This window comes from Juglans regia, chromosome 11 (genome assembly GCF_001411555.2).
Source record: "Juglans regia cultivar Chandler chromosome 11, Walnut 2.0, whole genome shotgun sequence".
NCBI lineage: Eukaryota > Viridiplantae > Streptophyta > Magnoliopsida > Fagales > Juglandaceae > Juglans > Juglans regia.
In genome coordinates this window covers 27,872,691-27,893,407 of record NC_049911.1, presented here as the reverse complement: position 1 = coordinate 27,893,407, position 20,717 = coordinate 27,872,691, and the positions used below count along the sequence as shown (strand labels likewise).

At 35.5% G+C, this 20,717-nt stretch overlaps 2 protein-coding genes across 2 annotated transcripts; both read right to left on the bottom strand.

The window, feature by feature from the left end:
- Nucleotides 1-4,086: 4,086 nt before the first annotated feature.
- LOC109002913 (auxin-responsive protein SAUR66-like) lies at nt 4,087-4,729 on the bottom strand. Its single transcript, XM_018980837.2, has one exon. The coding sequence runs from the start codon at nt 4,696-4,698 to the stop codon at nt 4,285-4,287; it is 414 nt and encodes a 137-aa protein (XP_018836382.2). The 5' UTR covers nt 4,699-4,729; the 3' UTR covers nt 4,087-4,284.
- Nucleotides 4,730-7,292: 2,563 nt separating this feature from the next.
- On the bottom strand, nt 7,293-14,095 carry LOC109002916 (4-coumarate--CoA ligase-like 5). The gene is made up of 5 exons (XM_018980840.2): nt 12,754-14,095; nt 8,367-8,512; nt 8,083-8,150; nt 7,809-7,911; nt 7,293-7,698 (listed from the first exon to the last, which is right to left on the bottom strand). Exons 1-5 carry the CDS (start codon nt 13,973-13,975, stop codon nt 7,585-7,587), a joined length of 1,653 nt encoding a protein of 550 aa, XP_018836385.2. The 5' UTR covers nt 13,976-14,095; the 3' UTR covers nt 7,293-7,584.
- Nucleotides 14,096-20,717: the final 6,622 nt, after the last annotated feature.

Sequence of the window (20,717 nt, the reverse complement as noted above, 5' to 3'; positions counted from 1 at the left end):
GCTTCACCAACCACAAGCACTGTTAGGATATTTTAGCCAACCGTAAATCACGGCTTCTGGGTTTTTTTTTTTCCCCCTAATCTCTGGTTGTTGTTTGTTGCTTTGATGGACTGGAATTACGAAAGTTTTTGGTTTGGGAGGCGATACTTTATTATTATTTACAAATTATTTACTATTTCTTTATTATTATTTATTACTTTTTTATTGTTATTTACAAATTATTTAAGATCACTTCGACATCTAAACGTAGCTGCCTGCAAGTTGGTTTGATCATTCTGGCCTATTATTCTCTCATGCATGAGTGGGGCAAATAATTTAAACCTTGCTAACAGATGGTTTAACTATCTTAAATGTGAACCGTCTGATGATGGTTCATGGCCCTAGCCCGTGGACCGCAATGATTAAAAATTAAAATATGGATGTCTTAAAATATTTATTGACTATTTAAGGCCATTTTGTTTCTTCACTCCACTCATGCAGTCCTATAACAAGCTGTAATTTATTATTCCCTATTATACACGAGGTTGACTCAGTATAACTTGGTTAGGAAATAAGAGAATAACCCAATTTAATCAACAGTCAATTGTAACATCTTTATTTACATACAAGGAAGTTTATGATTAAAAAAAAGAAAAATGTGTCCGGCGTGTACCCTTCTAGAACTGAGAAATAAAGGTCTACTGTAAATAATGAAAGAATTTTCATCACTTAATCATACAATTTGGATTGTGCCAGAATTCCACAAATCAACCTTAATATATTACTCCTTATCCCCATTTCCTTGGATTCTCTTTTTTTTTTTTTTTCTCTCACTATTTTATTCCCATCCTCTTTCTCCACCGTGTTGACTCACTGCGCTAAGCCAAATTGATCGCATAGACTTGTATGTCCCTCGCTTTCTTTTCCTTCCTGCGCCGGGCTAGTTCGTCTGGACTCTATGCACAGTCTATTCAATAATATTAAAAATATTGATCAAGGTGGGAAGAAAAATTGTAATCCCTCCTTCCCCTACAGATCCCAAAAAAAAAAAAAAAGCAATAAAATGGCAACATGAATTAAAAGAAATTGCAAAAATTTCAAACAATAAGGAAAGGCTATAAAATTTCAAATTAAAAGAAAAGTCTTTTTAAGTTTTGTAAATTATATGAGTAATTTGTTTTTCGAAAGGAAAGGAGGAATTGAAAGCTGCGTGCCACGAGAAGCTGTGATCTGAAGACACGTCACTTGATCAGAACGACGTGGGTCCAGCCTAATTGACTACAAACTTCTCGAAAGGTTGAAAATTTCCAAAATCATGGAGGTATTAATATATATGCAGTGCCTGATACGGTATGGTGTTGAAGTCAAAATGTTTGAAATTATGAAAACAAGATTATTGTCAACAGAGATGATTGTTGGTTGCCCTGGATAAATTATATGAGAATTGTTACGGTTATAAAAAAATTATATAAATTTTTTTTTATAAATTGATATAATTTTATATAATTTGTTAGATTTATTTTATAATAAAAATAATTTTATAATTTGACAAATCATATAAAAATATGTCAATTCGTAAAATTATTTTATATAATATATTTATAATTAAAATATTTCTCAAATTATATATATGCTTACCTACCCCGAACGAATTGATTGTGATACACACACATACACAATTGATTGTGTATATGTTTTTCGTATGAAGGTTTTTGCTCAATTTCACTTCCTCCCACTGTAGAAAAAGACGATGATGAGAAAGGTGAATCATTCAAGCCCTACGTACGAGATGTCGTTGATCTTCCCTTTGAGATCGTGAATTTTAATCCTCACAAGTGTGGACATGCATGCCATTAAAAAAGTCTAATGCAATTAGAAAAAAAAAAAGAGTTTACGTTTTATATTGACGTCTAAGATTATAATTAACCTTGTCTCTTACTCGTCCTTTCGTTTTTTACTAGGACAGAAAATTATAGACTATTTCTAAGAAAATAATGGTAGGAAAGAGTCAATTTTGAACTTTTTACATCAATTTGACATACAGAATCACTAGTTTTTCTGCTTTACTTAGCCTATTATCGCCTGACATACAGAGTAGGCAGGCCTGTTTTTTTTTTTAAATAGATAAAAGAAATTTAAAGTATACATGAAAAAAACTTTACTTTTTTAATAATTTAAAGTACACATGAAATTTGTATAACTAGCATTACTCATAGCATTACAAAAAAAACTTCGCCTACCAAACATTAGTTTAATTTTCATCAACGAAATAAATATCAATCAGAAAGGAGCAAAGAATCCAATTGGAGTGAGAATATTCAAATTTGTGCAGCTTAATTCAGATTAGGGTGATTTCAATCCTAATTTGAAAAGATTCTATTACATTATTTTTAAGCAAGACAAGATTGAATAAGAGTGACGTGATTTTTTTTTTTTTTTCCTAAGCAAGTATTTCATAGATAAATTAAGTTGTTACAAGATGCTAGATACAATGGGGTAGGAGGTCCCAACAATCATTTCAAACTAAATAAAAGCAACACAAGAAAAATAAAAAAGAGAGATCTGGAGCAAAAGATTTGGCAGTGGATTGTTGTGTGCTACATTTTGTTGGTCTGGACTGGTTGAAGGAAACTTTCACGACCACTTCATCTTGATCCTTGGAAAACAGGAATATGAGAAAGTAGCAACCGGAAGATGGGTTGATTTGCTAGCGAATGACCGTCACTGGCTGTGAAGGCGTGTGTAGCTCATGCACCATTCTTGGACAGAAGGTAAAGGTCGGATTTGAGAGATCTGAAGCCTCTGGTCCCGATGGTGCCGCATGTGGTGGCATCAAACTCCTTATGGCACGGCGGCACATGAAACACACGTGCCACTCTTTTGGTTGCTTTTCTTCTACCACTCGACAGATCGACGGTGAGAGAATTTGATGGTGGGGTGCGTGGCAGTCGTAGGAAGCCAATAAGTAGCAAATCGGTACATTTTGGTGCTATGAACAGAAAACTAAAGAAAATAGAAAAAAAAAATCTATGGACAGTTCCGACTTAGGCCAGACATGGGGAGGGAGGGAAGAGCCAAAATTCCACCCCCTCTTGGCAGAGAGGCTGAAATGGTTGGGTATTTTGGTAGAGAGAAAATAACACCTTGGGATGGTAGAGAGAATAAATTTCAGTATTAGATAGATGGTTAGAGTGACGCGATTCATCTAGCTTGTTAGGTCAAGTTGAGATAGATTAAAAAAATATATATCTTTTGACAAAATAGAGTCATATGGTTCTTGCATATATATGTCTCTATATATATATATATTACCATCTTCCATATGAGAATAATCTATTTGAAATTTGCAGACGGCGGTTTCTTTCTTTTCAACAAAGATTATAAATCGAGTAGAGAATTTTGGCTATCTCAACTAAATTGGACATGTCTCATGGAACTAAAGGGTTCTTAATTTTTGCATAAATAAGAAAAGACTAAGAGAAGTGGGTTGCATAAAAAAAAATCTTAAAAGTTGACGTATTTTGATCTGATTCGTTAGATCTAATTTATAATAAAAGTAATTTTACGATCTTACAAATTACATTCAGTCACGTCAATTTGTAGGATTATTTTTATTTAATCTTTTTGTGATTAAAGTATTTTTTAAAAAATAATATTATATACAATTTTTAGATAAGCAAATTTCGTGCAAATCTGTTATAAAAAACGTAAATTCTAATAAAATAGAATTTTTTTTATAGTTTTTATAGTGAAATTCATTTTTTTTGTTATAAAAAGAGTGTTACTCGTACGAAAAAGAAGAATCGATCGGATGTGGCCACTCTTGTGCCTCAGTACTTATAGGCAAGAGGCACGTATGAAACTATTCGGTTGCAAATGGGCCACATTTCAGCTTACAAAAACACGCCCAATGTCTTCTTCCGTTTTTGTTTCTTTTCTTTCTTCTTGTTATTTTCGTTTTAAAGCAAGTTTGATCGCGTCCACCGTCCACGATGTCTCAACTCTCATGACATGTCGGCCGATAGTGTTTGAGATTTAAGAAGTTGACACACATCAACACTAAAGGATAGATCAGTTCACCACTCAATGAAATTCGTCCACCAAAAAGAGACCCAATTTATAAACAAACAAGAAGGATTAAACTCTCCATCTTTCACAACAAAAAAGTACAAGATCTTTATTAAATCAAGGTTGTATTAACAAGGGAAAGCAAAATGTAATCTTCAATGTTAATGTGGTCTTAAAAAGTTATCTTGATCATGTATATATAAATGCGAGCTGAATGCATGCTGCATGCATGATCGATCAGAAGCCATGGATAAATATTTGACGATAATAACTCAACTCTTCTGCAGTTGCCGAGCACTGCAAAGAGGCTATCGACACCAGCAATGCCTTCTCTAGCGCCTCTACAGCGACGCTCCTTTGAACTACCAAGACGGCGTACTCCAAGAAGGCCGCATCGCATGGCAACGTGATTGGCCCGTCCTTTGGCAGCCCGAACTCTTCCTCAGACATCCTAAATAGCTCTTTAAAGATTCTGCTGCGCAAATAAACCAAAGGCACCACAAACCTTTTCTTATCTGTCGTGTATACGACAAAGTGACCCTTATCAGCCACCCTATGGCGGATTATTGGGAGTGAGATCGTTCTCCTCCCAATGCCAGCCATTTTCTTCCACTTCCTTGCCATGTCAATGAGTTTTTTCAAGCTGACCATGGTGGTTTCTCTTTTTTCTTTCTTCAAGATTGGCGATAGACAAGCTACAAATTATAACAACGTCTAGGACTAGGGTATATATATATATAGCAGTATAGGGTTATGATTCATGAGTAGACTGGCACGGGAACTTAACCTGAGCTTGGTTGAAGGTGAAGTACTTTTGTGTTTGAACCAAAACCATGTGCTGATTGGATAGAAGACGTGGTTTTGGAAGTGGGCTTGTTTTGGATCTTATCGACGATTCAGGATCAATAACTCTCTGGTGGGGACCAAGTTGGACATGACATATATTAATAGAACATGTTGGCTTCACCACAAGTGATATCGATCCTAGCTACTCAAGCAAATTAAATAGGTTATTGATGCCAAAGTTCCTAGCTATTGATAAAGTCGCATGATCTTCCAAACTTGGAATTTAAAGCTTGTCCATATGGAGTTACCAATTAATTAACTAAATGCATGGTTTGAATAATCCTGAATCTCGCAGCATGCAAACAGGAGAAAATGCACGTGAAGTAGCAGTAAAGTGGACTTGATTATTTTGAAAGAACGTCTAAATTCATGAGAGCCAAAAGATTGGATTATTTGATGATGATCAGTCGCAACCGATCAATAAACCCATCCCTCTCCTTGATCATTAATTTTCTTATAAGGTCGTGGAAAATTGGTAGCCTAGCTAGCTAGGAGTACTTTGCTTGCCGCAATTAATGCTAACAAATTAAGGAGTTCAAACTTCAATTATCACGGATTGTAACTGTGTGATCGCATGCATGCATGTGGTAGATTTAATGACGACCCATCCAATAGGGAAGTGTGTGTGTGTGTGTAATATTTATCGATCGGTAGGATAAGTAGTTCTGTGAATTGTACTACAAATACCTGTGAAAGTCTTCTTTCCAACTGGGAAATTAGATTATCTTCATATATATATATATATATATATATAAGGAATTAATTATATTATCTTCATATATATATATGTCTAGTAGTAGAGTACTACTACTACTTGGACAAGAACTGTTTAATCATTACTAGAAGACCTCGATGATCAGTAGCTAAAAGAGGTAAGATAAACAACAAAAGAACATGCTAAAAAAACAGAAGATATCCCCAAAAAATACTCTCTATTGTCGTCTTGGGCTACGTCAGATGGGAATGCACGTGCAAGTACTACCGGTGAAGCCAAGCATTCAAGCGGCAATTTTCTGGACTTTTTCGTACTGGGTGATGAATGCAGGCAGTTCTAATTTCGAACAGTTTGGCTTGGTACATGTACTTACAATATCACTCAATCATACCGTATGACAGACTACAGGTGGCTGACTGTCAATAGTTTTGAACTGAAACCGAAGATACTCGATCCCTAGATATCTTGAGCTATTCCATTCGATTTAAAATTATCAATAATTCAATTTTGGAAGTAATAAATCTTTAATTCTTTTTATTAAAATATAATAAATTGATACTCAATCACGGAAGGTCTGCGTCCTGAAAGTAGTGTAGTTTGCGATGGACCCCGGACAGAGCCCAATGGCAATGAGACCGGTAAAAGCATCCCAGGCCACAATATTGACCACAAATACGTGGAATATTATTTATTCTAAAAGTTTAACAAATTAAATAAAAAAAAGATTTTATAATTTATATTATATTATTAGCACTCTACTTCACGTGTGTGTCAGACTTTTTCTTAATTAGTGAGTCTAATACGTAAAATATTTAATTTAATAAAATAAAGTGTATAATGGAAATTCGAAGATTTATGTTATGATATTATATGAAATCACTACTTATTTTAAAATTTTAAATTGATTACAAGAATTAAATTTTATTATTTATATTATATTTTTTACAAAGCATCCTTCCGTGACCTCATCGTTGCCAAAGTTCTGCATGCCTCCACAAATTAGAGCATTTTAGCTTAATTACACTGCTTGCCTGATATCTAGCAAAAGGTCCGTTACACCACTAGAGGCACTCGATCGCACCACAATGCCCCCCTCCCACTACCTTTCCTCGATCTCCTCAACTGACTATATAAGTTTGTAATTTATTATCGGTTATTCTGTGAATAATAGTAAAAAATAGATAAAAAATAATTAAAATTTTGTAAAAAATAATAAATAATAATGAGATATTCTGAAGTACTACGTACCCAAATCACAGCCAACCTTATCAGACTGGAACAATCCAGACCTTCAGGCTTCAACCTACCCATCAAAGCAGATATAATAAAAATCGAAGAGAAGTTCTAAGAATCCAAGTGAGATCATAGAGAAATGGTGGAAGAGAAAGAAGTATAGCACGCTCTGTTCGGAACTCTTCAATGACCGCTTCAACGCATGCTTTTTGACCTTTCCAGGTTACACTGTTGTCCATTTATAAACAATTTGGGACAATTCGGTTGTCCAAAATACTACACGAGTTATTCCTCTGGGTTACGTATCAAGCAGAACAAGTATACTTTCCCACTTGGTAATGATTGAGAAGTTAGAGAATGTCCTACCCAAGGATATGGCTTCCATGTTTATCCAAGTTTACGCATCACAGAAAACAAAAGGCATAAACTTCAATCATCAAAACCAGCCAAGTAGTACTATAGTCACAAATAGATTTCATAAAACTGAATTCACAAATTGACGCGACTTTATGTGATATGTTCCATTTTACAATACAAGTAATTTTACAATATGACGTACTACATCAAGCCACGTTAATTTATAAGTTTACTTTTGTGAAATCTCTTTGTGGTTAAGGCATTTCTCAAACCAAAATAACAAGCACAATTCATTCATCCCATCATAAAATGGATAAACACATGGGTTTTTTATGTTAATGAAGAACTGCAACTGTAACCGTCCCAGTAAGCAAACAACAAACAATTCAGAGTTTGGAGGTTGCAAGCTGTATTAGATCCTTCCTAAGAATCTTGCCGGATGGATTCTTGGGTATAGAATCTATAAATGCCACTCTCCTGATTCTCTTGTATGGAGCCACCTGTGTACATATAGTATGTCAGCACAGAGCTAACAAGTAACAACGGATTTGTGCTAGCGTCGAGATTCAATAATACAACTCATATTTTTGCATCAATACTCTCAGCTCACCTGTCCCGTTACAAAGTCCATGACTGCTCTGTCAGAGAGATTGCTTCCAGCTTTTCTTACCACGTATGCCATGGGGCACTGTCCAGCCTCCTTATCAGGAAAGCTAAAACAAAACAAATCAAACAGAGGGTCTCTCTTTTTCCTTTTTTATAAATCACATATTGCTCTCAAAAAACCCATTTCCCTTAAATGTATTGTGTTTGTCAACAAAGATTAACAAGGATGTATAATAGCAAGTAATCCAGCTCTTTCGCCTCTAGATAAGAAGACTTACGGTATAACAGCAGCATCAGAGATCTCCGGATGAGCAAGTAACAAGGCCTCTAGTTCAGCTGGGGGGACCTAAGACGTTGAGAGAGAGATTAGCATTTTTGTCTTGGACACGATTTTCATGATAATGTGATTCAAAATATCTTTCTAAACATGATGATATCCAGTTGCTGGTTTACATTATCATATATATAGCATCCTCCTCATGCATAGTGTTCTAAGGCATAGGTGTTTGCATATAAAAGAAGGCCAAATCCAAGATCCAGAACCTAATTATTAATGCCTCACCTGATATCCCTTGTATTTTATTAGCTCCTTCAACCTATCAACCACAAAAATGAACCCATCATCATCAATATAGCAGATATCTCCAGTTTTCAACCATCCCTCTGAATCAAGAGTTGATGCTGTTGCTTCGGCATTATTGAAATAACCTGCAACAACAACATTCCCCGTATCACTCAGCAAAAATAGATTTCCAGCGACAACGTCAAACACTTGTGAGCCATGGCATTCTATCATCAACTATGACATGGATATGGAACAAATACAAGCAACAATATTATGGAACAAATCAGTATAGATGGGCTCTTGGCAAGGGTTGTGATATTGTTAGACCCCCACGTCGAGTTGCCTCTAGAGGAGCCGCACATGCCCTAGTCATGGTGGGGACATGCACCTTGGCTAGCCCACAACCATGCATTGGCTCGTGGGGTGACACGCACAGGGTGCCCAGCATGCATGCATGCCTTGGCCCGCGCGATGGCACCCACGGGGCGCCCAGCATGCGGGCTAGTGAGGCTAGCATGCGCACGGCACAGCACCGCGCGCCCATGCGGGCGCCACCACGCGCATCAACGGGCCGCACGCCCATGCGCGCAGCACAAGACCGCACGCCAATGCGCGCAGCACCAGGCGCCCCAACGGGCCGCACGTCCAGGCACTTTGCAGTGCGCAGGCCCGTGCGCACATCAGTGGGCCGCGTGGCCCTGCGCGCACCATTGTGCCGCAAGGCCATGCGGACAACCATGCGCCGCACAGGCAGGCCAGCCCGCGCGCGCGCACGCACGCCCAGACTGACCATGCCGCACACCCGCAAGGCCTTGGCTCCCCCTGCCGCACATCAGGTTGACCATGGCTCCCTGCCGCATGCCAGCACGCCCACGCCCATCCTGCAGCGCACCAGCGAGGCTAGTGGCACGCCCCATGGCATGCCATCCAGCGCACGGCTCCAGCCCGTGCCATGCAGAGCAGGCCAGTGGCATGCCCACCAGACATGCCATCCAGCGCATGGCTCCAGCCCGTGCCATACAGCCAACGCCCAAGCCACCAACTTGGGCCATGCCGAACCATACACTTAGTCATGGACCAACCAACCAACATGCAACCACTTAGCCCACCATGGGCCCGTGCATGTCACACCATGGTTTAGTCCATGGCTCTATCTTATTATTTTATTTATTTAATCATTTATTTAATTGCTATTTACTTTGAAGGGACCTTTTGGGAGTTTCCAAGTTGTAACCTATAAATAGGAACCTTAGTCATTTCATTCACATCTTTTGGCAAAACTCTTAGAGAGATAACACTTGTTTGAGAGATCAACTTTCAGTGCATATGCACTTGGGCAATTTGGGTGCAATCCGTGAATCCCAAATTGATTTATCAATCTATGATGTTTAATCATTCCTTGTGCAATTCGTGAATCAAAGTTTGATTGTTTATTTGTTCTTGGTTTGATTCTTGTTTATTCAAGAGCAATAGTGTTCTATACATTGTTCTTGAAGGTTCATCTTTGTTCTTGAAGTTCTTCATCATTTTTACTCTTTCAATCCATTTTACCCTACATTTCGACCAACAAAGGTGTTAGTCAACTTTCCATAAGTTGATTTAATCCCTTTGGTTGCCCTAGCCGAATATCATTACTTGGTAAGCCAAATCTCATTCGGCCACCACTTGCCATATTGGGACTTGCCTAACCGGCCATAATACCTTCCATTTACATCACAAGCAATTAGGAAACTTTCCTAATTTCATCACTATCCCATTTCGGCAACCCTAGCCACTGCTCTCACTATCCCACTTTGGAAACCCTAGCCGCCCCATTCTTTTCCCATTTGGACAAACCCTAGCCGCCACATTCATTTACCATTTTGGGCCAACCCTAGCCGCCACCCTCATATCCACTTTTAGTAAACCCTAGCCGCCAACCTCACTATCCATTTCGGGAAACCCTAAATCCACATCATTGCTATGCACCCCTACCATCATCCTAACCTTACACTTCCATCATCCATTCCCAACATCCCATACTTTTACTAGCTGAAACACTTAACCTCACATTGGCATATTGGACATCTTGACCGTTTTTGGATGTGGACCAAACAAGAGAAGAATATAGACTCGGTCACTTCAAGGCTATCATTGGATTGGCGAACCAAGTGTTTAGGGACTAGACCGGGGTCCCTAACAGATATCCCATATGATAAGAATAAGGGTAGTTGGTAAATGAGATCACACATTACTTGTGAAGGAAAAATTATTGTTCTTTATAAGGTTCCAACGAGACTCCAATATATCATTAACTAGTCTTTTTCGAATATAGGTCATATAGTTTGGGCTTTTCACTGGAGCGTTACAAATAATATTAGAGCCAGATTTCAACTAGAAATGTGAGACTTGAGCTGTACCACCTACAACCAACAAGCCCGACGAGGATGTCAGGAATTTAAGGGAGGGAGATTGTGATACCCCATATGTAAGGATAAGGGTAGTTGGTGAATGGGATCTCATATTGCTTGGAAAGAAATTTTTTTTACTCTTTATAAGGTTCCAATAGAGTTCAAATTGTATCATTGACTAGTCATTTTGGAATATATAGGTCATGTGGTTTGGACCTTCCATTAGAACGTTACAGGGATATTGATAGGCAAACTGCAAATGCAGTTGCATAAATCGGACAGCTTGAAAAATAAACAGGGAAAATATTAATCAATATGCTCAACCATCAATGCTCAAGGACGCAAGTCAAACTACACAAGCAGCCATCACTTACCACCAGCAACGGCAGACACTACTACTATACACTCGATTGTAAAGCATAGCTGTGGAATAATGAACTTAATTTCAATAGCTTCTCTCGATCTTTCGTATCCTTGTAAGTTACCAATCTAGTATCTCTCTTGAAGAGTTGTGTCGTTGTGTCATGTGCTTTCAAGTGGGAGCTACACGTACGGGATTTATTCTTCATGAAACTGGGAATTATGTGTGAAGTAAATCATGGGTGAAGTTAAGACTGGAAGCTGTAAGGACTCTTTGAAGCCTATAAATATTCATGTAAACAACAGACATTTTCGTTTCCATTGCTCTCTCTTATTAGTGAGATCAGCTCTCCAATTTTAAACAATACCAGCGCTTGCTTGCTAAGAATTCAGTTATTTAGGAGAACTTGGTAAGTCTAAATTGACACGAATATGGAGACCTTTGGATTGGTGGTCAAGTCCAATCTGACACGAATAAGGGGACCTTTGGATACAGTGATGAGACATGAAATTCTCAAAATTTCTCTTAATTTCAATCTCAAACATCACTTAAATACAAAACGCTTTTCAATTTCAAATCTTAAGGACTAGTCTGGATTCAAACATGAGATGAGATGGTTTTAGATGAAAGTTGAAAAAAATATTGTTAGAATATTATTTTTAAATATTATTATTGTTTTGGAATTTAAAATTTTTGAATTGTTTATTATATTTTGTGTGAAAATTTAGAAAAGTTGTAATAATGAGATGAGATAAAATGCTTTTTAAATCCAAATGGGGCCTAAATCTTTTCATCTAATTATTACCTAAGCATTATCCAAACACAAAAATCAATACAACTTTTATAAATTTCAAAACAAAAATAATATTAAAAGTTATATTCAAACAATTTTTTAACTTTATAATATTTTGATTCAATTTTTTCTCTCTCATTTTTCAAAACTCAACAAAACATCTCAACTCAAATCAGTTCATTACTATTAACATAATTTAAAGATCCTCTAAGTGTCTAAAGCATCCCTAAATCAACCATACAAGACCCGTCGCATGAAGAATGCAAGGAAACAAAAAGCTTATCGTTAGTCGGTAATATAAATAAAAACGTGACAGTACTGTATTTAAATAATAGAACTTAAGATAAATAATGAGTAACGATAAAAAATAAAAAATAAAAAAAAAATGAACACAACATTCATTTGTTACCACGCACAGACCAATATGAATTTTGTCTATAAAAAGATTTACTGTTTATTTATCACTCGTTTTTTTAAGTGAGTTTTGTTACTTATAGTCATTTTAAAGTATTTATTATATACTTTACTAATTTAATTGATCAGAATAATTATTTTATATTAAAAAAATGATAAAATCAATTATGAAGTATGTAAAAGAGTATAAGTCCGTATAAATTTTTGTTACAAGGTATATAGAAGAATAATGCAATTATTAAGGTGCGCGAGCCCTGGACGTTAACACGATTCCCACGATCAAGTTTGTCAATGATGTCACATGAGCGAAAGTCTAATAAAGTCATTTTCCGATTTATTAATTATAAATATATAATAATTAAGATATTCATATTTATTTTGACAAATTAAGATAACGTAAACCAGCAAAATAATATAAAAATGTACCTGTCATGATGGTGGGACCTCTGAGCCAAAGCTCACCGGGCCGGTTTACCGGCAGAGCTTCACCGGTCTCCGGGCTCACAATCTTTGCCTCCATGCCTGAAGACAACAACCCCGCCGTTCCGTACCGCCTGCTCTCCTCCAATGAGTCCGTGGACGCCCCCACCCCTGACGATTCCGTCAACCCGTACCCCTGACGAATTGTCACCGTTGGATACCTCTCCACGAACCCCTCGATCACCTCCTTGCTCAGCGGGGCTCCACCGGACAAAACCGATTGCAGCGAGCTCAGATTGTACTTGGTCCGTATCTGATCAGCACTGTTCACGAGCGCCACTAGAATCGGCGGCACGAGAGGGAGGTATGTTACCCGGTACTTCTCGATCGCTGAGAGCATGTCATGCATCTCGTACTTGGAGAGGATCACCACCGTTGTTCCTGACGCCAGTAGGGCCAACGCGAACACTGCTAGACCGTAGATGTGAAACATAGGGACGGTGCAGATCATCCTCTGGTCTCCTTCGTCCAAATTGAAGCGGCTGAGCACGATCTGAACCATTGCTATGAGGCTCTTATGAGAACCCACCACCCCTTTACTCGCACCGGTGGTGCCTGACGAGTAGAGCAGAGTCGCCGTGTCGTCCTGGTTGACTCGTTCCCTGACTCGGGTCCCACTTGGGTGCTTCTTCAGCATTTCCTCCAACGAGCCCACAATTCTAGCATTCTGAACAGTGGGGATGGACTGCTCGTCCAGTAGTACTATTCGGAGATTTGACCCGGCAAGTTTGGGAACGAGTTCGCGAGTAGTGAAAGCGAGGACCGGTTTCGAATCGGTGATCTGCTTGGCGATTTCTCGGTTGGTATTGAGGGGGTTGGTGGTGGTTATTACGGCGCCGAGGGACATGACGGCGAGACACACAACGGGGAAGAAGATGGAGTTGGGAGAGAGGAGGAAGATGACTTGGCCTTTCTTGACGCCCATCTCGGAGAGACAAGTGGCAACGGAATCGACGGCAAGCCAGAGATCGGGGAAGGTGAGGTGGCGGCCGGTGGAGGCGTCGACGAAGGCGATCTTGCCATGGTGGGCCCGGGAAGAGATGAAGGTGGTGACATCCAGGGAATGGTTAAGTGGGTGTGCGGGGGTCTTACGTTTGCTGTAGAAGACGGAGTTTGATTTACAGAAACCGCTCTTGGGATCGATCACCAGATTGCACTTCTGCGCCATCGATACACGACGCCGCTGCTCTCTCGATGTACCGTCACTGAGAGTGTCCCAGTTACCAGCTCGAGTGTAGGCTGGCTGAGCTTTTCACTTGACTAGTTCTTTGTTTTAGTTTGAGTTTGGATGTTGAAGTGAGTTGAATTAAGTTGAGTTGAGTTGATAAAATATTATTAGAATATTATTTTTTAATATTATTATTATTTTAAAATTTAAAAAAATTAAATTATTTATTATATTTTATATTAAAATTTAAAAAAATTATAATGATAAATTAAAATCAATTGAGATAAATTTAAAATCTAAACAAAGCCTTAGAGCATCCCATCCGGATGTCTAAAACACTGTTTTCTCTAAATTATAGGGAAAATTATAGGGAAAAGTTCAAAAACTCCCTCCCATCCCATTCTCTATTTTAGGATTTTGATTTAGGAAATGAACAGTGGTTCCCTAAATATAGGGAACCACTATTCATCCCTTAAATTATTTTTTATTAATATTTTATTTAAATAAATAAAATAAATTCTTTTTTCAATCAACTACATTTTCTCTTATACTCATATTTATTATACTTTTAAATAATATTTTTAAAAATAATTTAAATAATTACTAAAATATAAAAATAATAATTTTAAAAATATTATTAAACCCTTAAAAAAATAATTTAAATTTTTATTTAAAATATTCACTATAATAATAGTTCAAAACATAAGAAAAAATATTAAGTAGTGAAGTTTGAAAATGGAAGTGAGAGAAAAAAGTAATAAATAAATAATAGAAGAATATTATTTTAATAGAATAGAGAAATGATAGGGAATGGGATGTAGAAGGTTTTTTAAAAATGAGTAAAATTTAGGATAAAATTATAGGGAGTGTCCTTTTTAGCTAAAATTTAGAGAAAAATTTAGGGAATCGGATGGGAATGCTCTTACTCTGGCCATAGACTCGATTGATGTACCCCTGGCCTTGGGTGGAGGACTTTCCTTGGGATTATTGTGGCCGTTGGATTTGCTGGCGGTGTGTGTTGTACGCACCAGCCTCGAGGGATTATTTTTCTGAGATTGATTATTTTGTAGAGTAATGATATGTATAGTCGTGGAATGGATAAATATCGTATATTTATTTTGAAAATGAATGAAATTTATTATTAAAAAATTAAATTTTTTTTATGTAAATCTTATATTTATTTATTTTTTAAAATGACTGTATAATAATTACACACTCATAATTACAAGTATTATTTTTTTATTTTTTATTAATTGTTTTTGTTTTATTCATTTTAAATTAATTAAATTTTTATATTCATTATTTATATACCATATATTTATAAAAAAATATATATAATGTATAATATATAGTTATGATATGTAAAAATAATAAATAAAATTTTTCTATTTCTTTTACTGTAAACTCGAAAATTCGAGTAAGAGCTCTGTTAATCGAATCCATTATGTCAAAGAACAGATCAGATCAATTGTCATAAAGAATTCATTACAAAATTATAAAAATAAAAATAAAAATAATTATCAAACAATTTTTTAACAAAATACATCTCATCATTAAAATAAGCCAACTAGATTTTGATTTTAACTATAGTGATGGGCGATCCGTGAAAGGTCTGATATTTGTTATCGAACATGTGTTTCGTGAAAGTGGCATGTGTAAATTGTACTTTTTTATTATATTTTATTTATTTAAATCTCCTGCTACAATTTTTAGAACAAGAAAATAATTTGACCTGGTTTTAGAGGGAAGAACAAAAAGAAGTAGGCTAAGAGCACAAGTTATGGGCTCAACAAAATTAAATTATAGCTAAAGAATAGCTAAAGTGCAAGATAATGTGCTACAATTGGCTCAATAAATCAACAGTGATTTTAACTTCAAGTTAAATCACTAGCTAAATTTGTTGAGTCAAAGGAACCAGTCAAATAATTCTTTTAGACTAAAATATTCACTTGAGTTGAAGTGAATAAAATTATTGAAGAAATGTTATGTTTTATAGTGGAATAATATAGCCTTTGAAGAAATATAGCTGTTGGAGAAATATAAGTTAAAAAAATATATCCGTTAAATAAATGTAGCCATTAGAATAATATGAACGTTAGAAAATTAATAGGTAGTTTTTTAATAATGAATAAATATTTAAATTATAATTATAACTAAAATAAATGAAAAGTTTAAAATTAATATTTTATTAGAATAGTAAAAGATTTGTTAAGCCTGTTATTTGATGATGATAAAAAGTAACTAACTAAATTTGTAAAAATAAATTTCTTAATTAAATTTTGACTAAAATTTGTTGAGCCCATAACTAATGCTCTAAGGCAATTGAATATGTTTCTCTTTTTCTCAGCAAAGAAAAATTCTATTCCTAAGCCTCATACACCACACACCATCTTTTTTATGATTTCTTTAATTTTATTCTCTTACCAAATGTGTGGTATGTAGATTATGAGTAGAATAATTCACTTATTTTAAGAATAATAAAACTAAAAAAAACTTTAAAAAAATTTAAAAAAAATAAAAAAATTTTGATGTATAGTGTATAGATTTATGAATAGCAATGCTCCTCTGCAAATGGCAATTTACAGTAGAATCTACTCCAAAAGCATGTCTTTTCCATTTTCCTTGTACAGCCAGATAGGTTGCCTATCGGTCTAAGTCCCCTCGTTTCCCAAGCTCAAATTGTCATCATGATGATCATATACTGCTCCCTCATGGCTCGGAATATGCGTCTTATGCAACTGTCAGCTATCCAAAACATAGAATCTATGTATTACTACTCTTTTTAGTTTTAATGAATATATTTTTTTTTAGATAAATATTTTATTCTTAAATAAAAATAAATTTATAAATTAATATAATTTGATATAATATATTAAATTATAAAATTAATTTTATTATAAAATAAATATAATATATCATATAAAAATATATCAATTTATAAATTTATTTTTATGTAATTTCTTTATATCTGTAATATTTATTTATTTATTTATTTAAAATAGAAAGGAGCTAATTATATACAAGTATAATAGGTAAAATAGCAAAACATATGAGAAAATGCTAGTCCTTTTCGTTGGGTTTTTTTATTTAATGATTAAGGAATTATTTTTTAATAATATTGTGAACTTTAAAAAATAATATTTAAAAATATTAAAAAATACATATAAAAAAATAAAAAATACAGATGAAATATATTATTGGGAGCCCCCAACTGTGGTTGTGGAGCCACAGGCACCCACGATTATATAAATACATATATATACATATATAGGAGCGTTCTTCTGTCATTGTAATGCTTGCTTAGTTGGTTGTGACCATTTTAAAATTGCATGTTTTAAATTGCCCCATATTGCGAAACAAAATATTATTATGAACCTACACCACCGAGATATTAACGCTGATTCACAAATTACAGACCAAATGAATGATCAAGTTATTTGAATATCATTGCCAACTATTTGATCTCAAACTAAGTAATAATCTATCATTTTAGATCATGGCGAGTCATTTATATTGGTGTATTTTTTTAATGCGGTAGTTAAAAGTTGGTCACATGACCCATGCTTTGTAGATGGGATAAAATATCTCAAACTCATATTAGATTCTCAAGTCTAGGCTGTCTAGCCCAATGTTAGGGGACTCACTAGGAAAGAGGAAAGAGAGAAAGAATGAGGGGACAAATAGCTGATGAATGAAAATGTGTCGGGAGAAAAAAGTGAATATATGAGTCATGTGACGTTAAAAATAGAAGATGAGACATAAAACAATAGAGGAATAGAAGATAAAGAGAGCTTCCAGATGACTTTCGAGGGGGACTGACTTCAACTTCTTGGGCTTCTTGAGTCTCTCAGCAAAGACTCCAACAACTAAATCTCTATTGTACAGTGAGGAAGATAGATCGTGAGAGACTGTAAATAAATATATTTTCAAATGATTTTAATAGACTGAGAATAAATCTTTTTCTCATTTCGACCTGTTATATAATTTTTAGGCACAGACACTTTGCTTTTGAAGATCATTATAGTGTACATTCTTGTCTTGATAAATAATTAAATGACAGAGAACAAAAGGGATACAAAGATTTTACGTAGTTCGAGCATTTCAGCATTATGGTTTACGTGTTCCAAGTGTGAAACTCACTATAATATGAAGTTTGAAAAATAGAAGAACTTGAAAGAAGAAGAAGATTAAAATTAAGATTTAAAAGTGGAATTATCTCTTATTTGCCCTCACTAACCTTCTTTTGCCCTTTTTTGTTGTCAATCCCGACCTATATATTTTATTCTTTGCATTTAATCTCTTGAACCATATACGTTGCGAACTCAAAATTTTATATCTCCTTTAAAAAAGTCTTATTGTAAGTGAGTTCGCACATCAAACTGTGCACTAATGCTGATATATAAGGCATATTTTTAATGAAACGATGCGAATTAAGACGAAAATAATTTTTGTGAGGAGATCTTCTTATTCTCTCAAATTTTTCCTTCTTTTGTTTTTCTTTTCAATAAAAAAAACATGTTAGCGTCGGTCACAATTTGGTGCGTCAAACCCCTTGTACCTAGCAAGACTTTCTCCTTAACCATTGTGGGCTCACTATTAACCTAACAATTTCATCTCACATCTCCCTACCTAGCCGAGCACTTGTAAAAAAAAAAATAATAATAATAATAATTACACTACATTTTAGGATTGTAATCGAGCAGAGCTAATCTTTAGATTGCCGAGCTCGACTCGACTTGACTTAAAAAATACAAACTTTGTTTGATCTCCACTCGGTGAGTCGAGTCGACCTGAGCTGAGTCAAAGTTATTTATTTGTTAATTTTTAATAAAATTTTATAAATTATAAAATAAATAAATAAATAAAATCTTAATTTAATGGAATCTTTACAACTAAAAAGTAGAATTTTTATTGAATTAGAAGATTGTAAATATCTATAAATAATTAATATGTAACTAGTTGATATTTATCCATTATAACCATATATTATATGCATGCATAAATTATCAATACATATAGATAATATGATAGTATATATCAGTATTTCATATATAGTTACTACATACTAGTAAATGAAATTATTAAATCTTACCAACTAACTATTGTACAAATTATAAAATAGGTATAAAGTATATTCAATATATAGACATAAGTAATTAAGTTAAATACTATATATTTAATTATAAAATGTGCTATACTTATATTATTAACCAATATATATACACACACATTTATCAATGTATGAATATGGCTGAAAAAAAAAATAGTAAACCGGTAAACTAGACTGAACCGGATCAAATTGGTGAGTTCGCTCCAATACCGATTCCAATTTTTTAAAAATCGATAGAAATTGGTCCAGTTCTGATTTTTCTTTTTCGAACACCGGATTAGACCGATTCATATAAATTTTAATTTTAATTTTTTATATTATATCTAATTTTAATATCTAATATATAATTAAATATAGTACAAGATATTATCACTATATTATTATATACTATAATATATATAGCATATTATATATGTTATATGTTAGGAGATTTTCCCTCCCCAGGGTTTATGTGATAGGCCCACGAGGGCCCCAACCCGAGCAATGACCTTTCTTTGAGGAATCCATTGCCCCTCATTAGAATACCCAGCCCAGAGTGGGACTTCAAGACTCTCGGTCAACCACAGGATGGAGATGGGCCTTGAGACAGCCTAACGATAGGAGAACCGGGATAAAAGATAGAATGGATTGGACTCGAGAGGCCCAGGGGGTGAAAGGCAAAGCTATATACACAGAGCGTGGGAGCTCTAAGCTCCGAGCAAGAGGGCTTGGAGCATTTAATGGCCAACAAGCCTCACACCCAATATCATAAACGGCCTCTACCACGTCCAGATTACCGATGGTAGGAAGGACAAGGAAGGGCATGTTTGGATAGAGGCACGCTGCATTTAATGACCAGTGAAGTTAACACGCCAAGATGAGAAGGGGTATAGACCCATCCGGGTGGCCATGATTAGGTATGGCTCGCCTGTCGCCTAACAAAAAGCTGGGAGGACAGCAGTGCAATCCGAGTACGAAGTAGGACAACCATGATTGACAAGGCAGGAGATTGTCCGCTGCCAAAGCCACGTCCGAGAGACCAACACGCTACCATTAACAGATACTTGGGACCACACCACCAAGTATATATACTCCCTCCTAGGGATAAGTAAAACTCTCTAAACTCTCACACTCTAGCACAAACTAATAAGGAGATTGATTGACTTAAGCATCAGAGGTTCCCTAGATACCACAGAGTCCTCCCAACCCTCATTTGCTTGCTTGATTGTGCAGGTATAAGGGCCCAGACCCAAGTTGTTGGAACTAGACTCAAATGCGTACGAAACACGGCGTTAACATTATATATAAAATATACCGAAAAAATCAGACTGAACTGAACCGAAACTGATAAACAGTTTAGGAGTGTAACCGATGCGGTATCGGTTCTTCAAATCACTAAACCGGTGTATATATACCAATTTGGTTCTAAAATATGTCCAAAATCGGAATGAACCATACCGATTACACTCCTATGTATGAATGAGTTGAATTGAGTCGACTCGAGTATAAACGAGTGAGATTTAACAACTCGAGTCAAGTTTAGTCAGATATGTGCCATTTAAAAAGTGAGTGGGTGTATATTGTCATGGGATAATTTTTTCTTTCACGAGTTGAGTTTAACTGAGCAAGTATTATGCGGGCTATCAAACAAAT